General features: G+C 26.8%; 1 protein-coding gene across 1 annotated transcript; it reads right to left on the bottom strand.

Annotated features, from left to right (window-relative positions):
• Positions 1-1,109: 1,109 nt before the first annotated feature.
• LOC111317188 (phosphopantetheine adenylyltransferase-like) lies at positions 1,110-4,806 on the bottom strand. Its single transcript, XM_089765917.1, has 7 exons — positions 4,604-4,806; positions 4,228-4,348; positions 3,755-3,826; positions 2,661-2,720; positions 2,127-2,221; positions 1,690-1,759; positions 1,110-1,551 (listed from the first exon to the last, which is right to left on the bottom strand). Exons 2-7 carry the CDS (start codon positions 4,345-4,347, stop codon positions 1,447-1,449), a joined length of 522 nt encoding a protein of 173 aa, XP_089622043.1. The 5' UTR covers position 4,348; positions 4,604-4,806; the 3' UTR covers positions 1,110-1,446.
• Positions 4,807-8,752: the final 3,946 nt, after the last annotated feature.

Raw genomic sequence — 8,752 nt, 5'->3', positions numbered from 1 at the left:
ATTTGTACTTGACAAATTTTAACTCACCATGATCTAATAAAGACAATTATTTTTTTAAACTAAAAATCAAGTTAAAGGCCGATAAAATATTTAAAAATATATAATTGAATTGAAAATAGATTTTAAAATATTCTGCTCCGAAAGATACATGAAATATATTTTATTATTTATTTAATATTTTTTTATATATATTAATAAAATTATTATTTAATATTTTAATTTAAAATATTAATTTAATAAAAATATTACATTTATATAAATTAAAATATAATTTATTTTAAAAATATTTTTATGACTATAATAATAAATTAAATTAATTAAACTAATTTTGAATTAGATGTAAATAAATTATGTATCAAATCAAAATCGAGTATAAAAAAAATCAAATCGAAAACGGATTTTAAAATATTCTACCCTAAGACGTACATGAAATATATTTTATTATTTATTTAATATTTTATTTTAAAATATTAATTTAATAAAAATATTGCATTTATATAAATTAATATATAATTTATTTAAAAATATTTTTATAAATATAATAATAAATTAAAATAATTAAACTAATTTTGAATTAGACGTAAATAAATTATGTATCAAATCGAAATCGAGTATAATAAAATAATAATACAATATTAAATCAAATTAGGTATGAATGGGGCATTAAATATTCGAGTTAAAATCGGCATGGAACCGGGACGGGCTAAAGTCTGCCCGGAGTCTAAAAAACAAACAAACTAGATAATTCATTCTCAACTTAATAAATTTCTATCAGGTCCACTCTTGAGAATGGACATATTATGTGCAATGATACCTTGACTGTGTTGGCTAACATATTTTACTTGGTCAAAATTTTAAGTATTGTAACAGAAATCATTATATACCTTAGTTTTTGCTAGTATTTGAATTTTCATTTCACTTCAAAGGAAGACAGCCAACGGCTCAAACTTGAAGGCCTTAGAGAAATTATAATGTTATTATAAGCATATATATATACATATATATATATATATATATATCCCCCCCAAAACTCTTACCTGTTTCGTAGAAAATTACATTTTTTTAATAACAAAAAAAAAATACAATAAACATGACACACTTTGCTCATCTTGCTTTGAATGTCATAAAATTAATATAAAGTAACTGACCATTGTTAATCAAGAAGAAACGGGTTTGGCTATTATTAAGAATACACCTCAAACTTTATAAAGTTCCCCCTCTAGTCATGAAGTTTACTTATTCCTCAGACTTGAGACTTCGTAGTCATGCTTCTCAAATTCAAATTTAGAAGACAATATCAACAAAATGCATAATATTGATTAGGATATGCATAGTCATTGCAGCTATTCGAAAAGAACTCGTGTACCTTGTATAACCTTTAAAAATGGTTTCTTAATCCTTTCAACATTAACATTCCTCAATGCTTTCCGTCTCGGCTTATCATGCTTACCCTTGCTGTTTCTTAGCCTTCTCAAATTCAAGCTTCCTTAATGTTGTTGAGCTTAGCTTACCTTGGCTAGACTCTTCAGAAACTAGATCTACAACTTCAATCTGAAGAAACTCCATGATATTATTTTCAGCCAACTCCTTATCATTTTCAAATAAGTCCCAATACAGAATTTGCTTCAACCTAAGATGATGCAGAAAAAATATATGTTATAAAATGAAAATAAAAAGGGGAATTCTAACCTTTAATAGTGAAAGGCCCCTGTCAGCTCTCTTTCTATTGACTGATATTCCACCCGGTACTGTCTCCTTGCTGCAGAAAATTAAAACCAGTCAAAGCAAGAATGATACTACAACTACTTCCGTAGGCGATGATAGCGTACTATATCCCTTGGAGATTCAGCTTGCATTGACATACCCAGATCATTCTTTCAGTCAACAACAGAAATAAATCCCAATGGGCAAAACCATAAAGGAAAAGTAAAATTGCAAGGATCAGCAAAGCAATATGTGAAAAAAGGGAACAACTATCAAACCAAACACACACATGATCAAAGGCTCGAAAAGCCTACTAACATAACTAAATATAAACCTACTTTATTTTTCTAAACAAATTACTAAAAGGAAATGCTACATAGCCGTATCTTACAAGACAAAAAACATGGTAGTTAATAACAAACCTGACAACAATGGCATCTAAATTCTCATCAACAATTGAAGGGCCATATGGATCTGTAATTGGTTCAACTTGCACAACCAGCTCAGGTTTGATAGACTGCACATATAAAAATGAATTGAAGACTATTTAAAGAGAAGCAAAGAATTTTTGGCACACATTATACAGAAAAATCTCATGTTTAATTTTACAATAAATTGCATCTGAGGTTGCAGGAGTGATGGAATATATGTTATTCCGTTCCCTCTTAACTCTGATTTGAATAGATATGAAACTTTAGACAGAAGGTAATGCAGTGTCATCAAGCTGACACCCAACAAAGTTACAGGTAAGCTGGGAAACACATGAACCACTTGATACCCTCCATTTACATCCATAAACCTTTATGCGGCCTCACTTCAAGCTCACATAGGAAACCCAATGCCAGTTGAGTTACAATACTGTGTCAGTATGATCACAGAAATAAAATGGATACCCAATTAAACACATTTTTCTCGTTGAACATGCAAGATGTAACAAGATATTCCCTCATTATTACCTTTATGTAACTTTCCACATTATGCATCCTTTCCTCAATGGGCTGTATTAAATCAGAGAACTACAGAAACAGAGAAACAATATATCATACAATTTTGGAATTTCGGCAGCTTGACATAAACATAAAGCAGAATATCTTGATGTCTAAAATGGCAACCATTATCTCATGCACTAATAGAAGGTCTGAATATATATGACAATGATGCAAATTCACTTCAAGAGAGCTTTCACTTTTTGCTAGAATGCGATAACCATTTGCAATATACCTCTTCAAAAGGAACATAATAAAACAATAACTCAACCAACTCCTTACTAATGGTTTATCATCTTGCAAAAAGTTGAAATAAGTTTATCATCTTGCAACAAGTTGAAATACATGCATAATTTAACAATTAATGTTAAGGAAAAAATAGGTTCCAATGCTCATGACAACTCTTACTGAAGGGGGCTTTGCTATACGGACACTACTTTGAAGTTAAGCAATACTTCCTACTTTACGACTGAAGGATCAATATTGTGTATAGCATCTGTTTGAGTTGACATGGAACAGAGAAATGATTGTTACCACGATGAGCAATGAACTGTTCAAAACTGAATTGTTTTTGTAATGCAATATTCACCTGCCTCCTAATTTTGGTTCCACAAATACCTTGACTTGGCTTAAAGGTAGAGCTTAGATAGACTATTACAAAATTGTCCAACTGCTTTGATATATAGCCTGTTAAAAGTCAGAGGAGTGGAGAGAGAATAAGAGTAATAAATTGTGTATATTTCATTTTATTGTTGCAGATACACGATCATTGTCTCAGATGGAGTAGCATCAGAGAGGCAGTCTACAGCAGGAACTTTTATACAATCTACAACAGAGTTCAGACTTATACTGTGATCGATTGTACCACAATTTTCTGTTCTGTCTCCTTTTGTATAGATTTCAGTTAAGCTAGATGAATTACTACTCTCATTTTCTGAAATTTTCTTAGAATGAAAAAATTCTATTATCAAAAGGAAAAGGACTAATACTACATATAATAGCAGTTTACTGTTATTATAGGTTATTTAAACACAATCACATCTAATACACAACATAGTAATTACCTGTTTGTTTGTCAACATAGGGCCATCACAAACTCCGATCACAATCCGATCCCTTGCCAGCTCAGCTGATGACTGTTGACAATGCAATAATTCTTTAGAAATGTGATGTGTTCAGATGAAAGATTTGAAAGAAAAAGAAAACTGAAAAGGGTTAATGTGTAAATTGGCTCCTAAACTATATCATTTTTCAAGATTTGATAGCTATAGAAAAAAAATTCAGGATTTGATCTATTAAGCAATTTACAGCATTCACTATAAGTGTTACGTAAAATGATGAGGTGGCAGATATTGGCCAATAAAAATATGCAATGTATCATGATTTTATTTGCCAACTTCTTGACAGGTCAGCATATTATTAATAGAGTTGATGTCTGGGGTAAATGACATAATAGAATGAAAGTTTGGTACCAAATCATGAAAAGTGGTATAGATCAAGGGCCAAATTACATATTAATCCAATAGAAAATGCTTACTCTGAGGAAAAGGCGATGACCATCATGTAAGCGATCAAAGGTACCGCCGAGAACTACACTTCCATATGAATTTGGTAGAGAAATCTTTGAATTCACGACTGATTCCTCAAAAATTGCCATTCTGAATAGCAAAAGCAAATATCAAAAACAAGAGAGAGATTTTCTTCTCTTTTTTCTTCAGAAAATGGACAGAGCTTGGTGATCTTTTCCATTCCATTCCGAAGGCTAGAATTCTATTTTGCTTAGTAAAATTGCACCATTTCAAATTAAATTATAGCAAAAATAGTAAACAAATAAAAATAAATAAACACCACAAGTTTAGGATCCAAAGTCCAAATATATATGAAAGCAGGATACTAAAAAAGAAAATTTTTACCTTTTTCTTGGTCTTTTGCTATTTCCTTGCTCTATCAGATACCTGCACTTAAAAAGAATTAAAAACTGATAAAATTTTCTTTCCACCCAAACAGAAGGTAAAACCAAAGAGAAAAACAAGAGAAAGAGATTTTGGTTGTAGGGAAAGTGAGGAAAAATTAAAATTTTGGGAAGATGAAGGAGACCCAGAGAAATAGAGTGATAGAATTGTTACTCAATACTCGCTAAGCGAGTGAAGCGTTTGTTCGAAGCACACGTGCTACAGAAAAACCACACGTGTCAAATATGCAGCCGCTCGACTTGAAAAACAAAATTTTGTGTTATTTTTTTTAATCCTCCTTCGATTCGGTCCCAATTCTCATAAAATGAAAATTTTCGAGTTAAAATTAAGTTTTGAGTTAAAATTTATTTTACTTTTAAATTTATAAAAAGTTTAATAAAATTTTTATTTATTTAAAATTATCTTATTTTGATTATTTTATATGTAAAACAATCTAATTAACATTAAATGTTAACTGATGCTATATAAATGACTTCAATTAATATTTCACAAGTCAAAAATTAAAATAGAATTTTACTTAAAGTTTTATAATATAATTTATTAGTTAAATATTTTTTATTTTTAACTGAAAATAAGTTTCAAAAAATTAAAATTAAATTAAACATATTAAAAATCTTTTTTCAAAAAAACAATTTCATATCATTTTAAAAATAAAAAATCTATTTTTATAAAAAATATTAAATATCTTCTTCTTTTTATAAAATTTATTTATAAAGAAGAAAAGGAAAACAAAAAGAAAAATAAAATAATTAAAGAAAAAATAAAAATCTATTTTTATAAAATATTATAATTTAAATTAATCTTTTATTTTTATTATAATATGATTTATTAGTAAAATATTATTTTAAATAAAAAAATAGTTTTTTTAAAAAATTAAAATTAAGAAATATTTTAAAACATATTTTTAAAAATTTCATACCATTTTAAAAATTTCAGTAAATTTTTCTACTTCATATTGGTTTAAAATTTCATATCATTTTAAAATATTAAGTAAAATTTTCATATCATTTTAAAAAATAAATTTATTAATATATTGTCTATACAAAAATATATATTTTGAATCTATTTTCTATTAAAAATTTTAAATTTATATAAAATAAAAATATTATTTTTAACAATTCAATTTCCTCCTCTTACTAGATCAGCGAAGATAAGGGTTGTTATATTTTTTTATTTTTTATTTGTTATAAATATGAAATTTTAATGAAGAATATATTCAAAATATTTTTCAATAGAAAATTATGAATAGATTAATAAACTCATTTTTCAAAATGATATGAAAATTTTTACTCCATATTTCTTTTCTCTAAATATTGTTAAGAATTTTATCAAATTTTGTTTTTTAATAAATAAAGCATGCAATTTTCCTTATGTTATATATTCATTTATAATTTTCTTGCTTACTTACTGTAAAATTCTCTTTGTAGGCTAATGTTTCTTTAGTTGTTTTTGGAATAATACTTCTGTAATGTTTTCCATATATAATTGTTGTTCTAGAGCTATTTCTATTTAAACATTGCTAAATATTTACTTCGATAGTAAGTATTGTTCTTCATATATGTAATTTTAAAATGTTTCAATACAACAAACTACTAAATATCATTTCACAATATCTTTATCATATTTGTCACCCATGATTGAAATTGGAGACTATTGTAGTGGTCATTTGGTAGTATTCATGTCTCTATAGCTTAATATCAATAGAAATATTTTGACAACATTTGTTGATGAAAATTTTGTTGACTTTTACAGGTTGCTGAATCTCTTAGGCATAGGGTACTTGAGTGGCAATCTGTACAAATAGATAACTCAAGATTGGGCAATGCTGCTTTACAAACAAAGTTTGTCGTTGGGCAAGTGTTTCTTACACCTAAACCTAGATCAAAGGTTGACCTTGATAACAAATAAGATTTTTTTTATTTGTGTTAACATTTAACAAATCACATTATCATTAATTTGCTAGAAAGAATAAAGCAAGATTATTTCTAGATTAGAGTACAAATCTGAAATTGAAGTTTTTCATAAAAATTAAGTAATAAAAGTAAAGTGCATCATGCATATAAGTTGGTTATTTGTCCGATTAGATTCAACATAATAATTATTTTATATATGTACATATTAAAGAAGGTTTCAATAGTTGCTATCTGAGCTATATTAAACCTCTAACATGGTGGGGCTAGGAATTTTTATATATGTTCTCATTCCTTATTGTTTGTGGTTTAGAAAGTTAGGTTTTGTTATAAGAAGCAGTTAAAGTCTAACCAATAGCAAAAACTACTATTATGCAAACATTGGAAATGAAAAGTGTAAAAGCAAAAGTGTTTTAATGATGAATACAACATTGACATAACGCGATTTATAGGAAAACAAATGACATAATATCCAAAACTAAAAAAACAAACAACTATTAACTTTCCTTCTTAAAAGGGAAAATTTCACACCCTTTACCCAAGTTCCTAACTCTATTCATTTTCTCTTGCTATCAAAATTGTATTTGTTTCTTAATTACATGTTTAGTCACTAAAAAAATTAAACCGAAAACCATTCTTATACTTAACAAACCTAAGAATAGAACAAATTATTCTAATTTGTAATAACTTTGTCATTGGTATAAGATCTTACTTTGCTACTTTATTTTTAGCTAGAAGTGAATGCTCTCCACATAACTTCATTTATCTTTTCTATGAAATTGTTACCAATGCAATAATTTACATAGCAATAAATTTAACTATATATGTTTGCATCAAATGTTATTTAGTATTTTACTTTTGATATTGCATTATTTTTTTAGTGCAACAATTAGATGCTTTAACGGATAAAATGAAGATAAAAGTTAATGAGAATTATGGATTGAGGTTATTTTTTAGGCTGATATATATGGTTAGAAAAAGCTTTAAAATTTTGATGGACGTGAAAGCTATTAACTACTAAGTATAATTAACCTTATCTTTTTGCATTCTCTATTTATTTATGTGATGGCCATTTTCTTATTAGTTGCAATGAAATATAATTGTATTCATTATCTTAGAATTAAAAATCAAGCTACAAAGCTTGTTTTATAAAAGACTTTTCAACTTTTGCTATATAGAACCTAGCCAAAGGCTTCAAACTTCATATTAAATGGCTTATCTTAAAGGATGGTGAAATTTTCAAACATATTTGGAATCAATGGATTTGATTCATATTTGGGTAAGTCTTTAAAGTTTAAATGCATGGATATTACTATTTAAAAATTTTGAGTGACAATCCTAATAAGATTGCTTTTTTTTCATCCACTCAATCTCACTCTTAAAGTTGAATTTTATTCATTAATAAACTTTTTAGAGTATCACTATTTGCTAACATAAGTTGTGTTTTATTTGCTTATGAATAAAATGGTAATAACATTTTATTAGAAATCACAAGCATAATTTTCTAGATTATATGATTTGAATCTAAAAATAAAGGTAGATAACTAAATTCATAAACATAAATTAATACTTACATTTGTTATTTTTAATATAACTCTTTATTTGTAGTTGAAATATTAATCCATAGCATACTAGGTAGAGAAAGAATGTAAGATTGGACAACAAATTGATTTAACATTACAAAAATGAGAGTAACAATGAACAAATAATATAAAATCTTTGGTTATAGGTGTCTAATTATTTGAAGTTGAAATTATATGATGAGTTTATTTGCTTTGAGAAATCAACAAGTTAGACAGACAAAAAGACTAACCAAGTCTTTTGGTACTATATTGAAAAAGTCAAACTACGAAGATGATATAATATAAAGGAAAAAGGAATTAATGATGTTGGCATAAATAATCATACTATAAACAAATTAGTATGGTTAACAAATATCATACAATGAAGCAAGAGTTAAATCATGCACTCAACCAAGTAACAACAATTTGGATATAGGTGTTTAATTATCTTTTTTGACATTTTTATAATCTTTTTTACTTATTGATTTTTATATTTTATGTTATATTATTGCATTAAAATATAATTAGAAAAAGTGTAATATTTTATATGTTAGTTTCTTTTAGTTTAGATGTAGCAAAAAATCTTGATACTCGGGTGTTGATACTCTTTTTATTAT

Source organism: Durio zibethinus, chromosome 9 (genome assembly GCF_047325235.1).
Source record: "Durio zibethinus cultivar Kanyao isolate XHJ-2024 chromosome 9, ASM4732523v1, whole genome shotgun sequence".
Taxonomy (NCBI): domain Eukaryota; kingdom Viridiplantae; phylum Streptophyta; class Magnoliopsida; order Malvales; family Malvaceae; genus Durio; species Durio zibethinus.
This window is presented reverse-complemented; position numbering and strand designations above follow the sequence as displayed.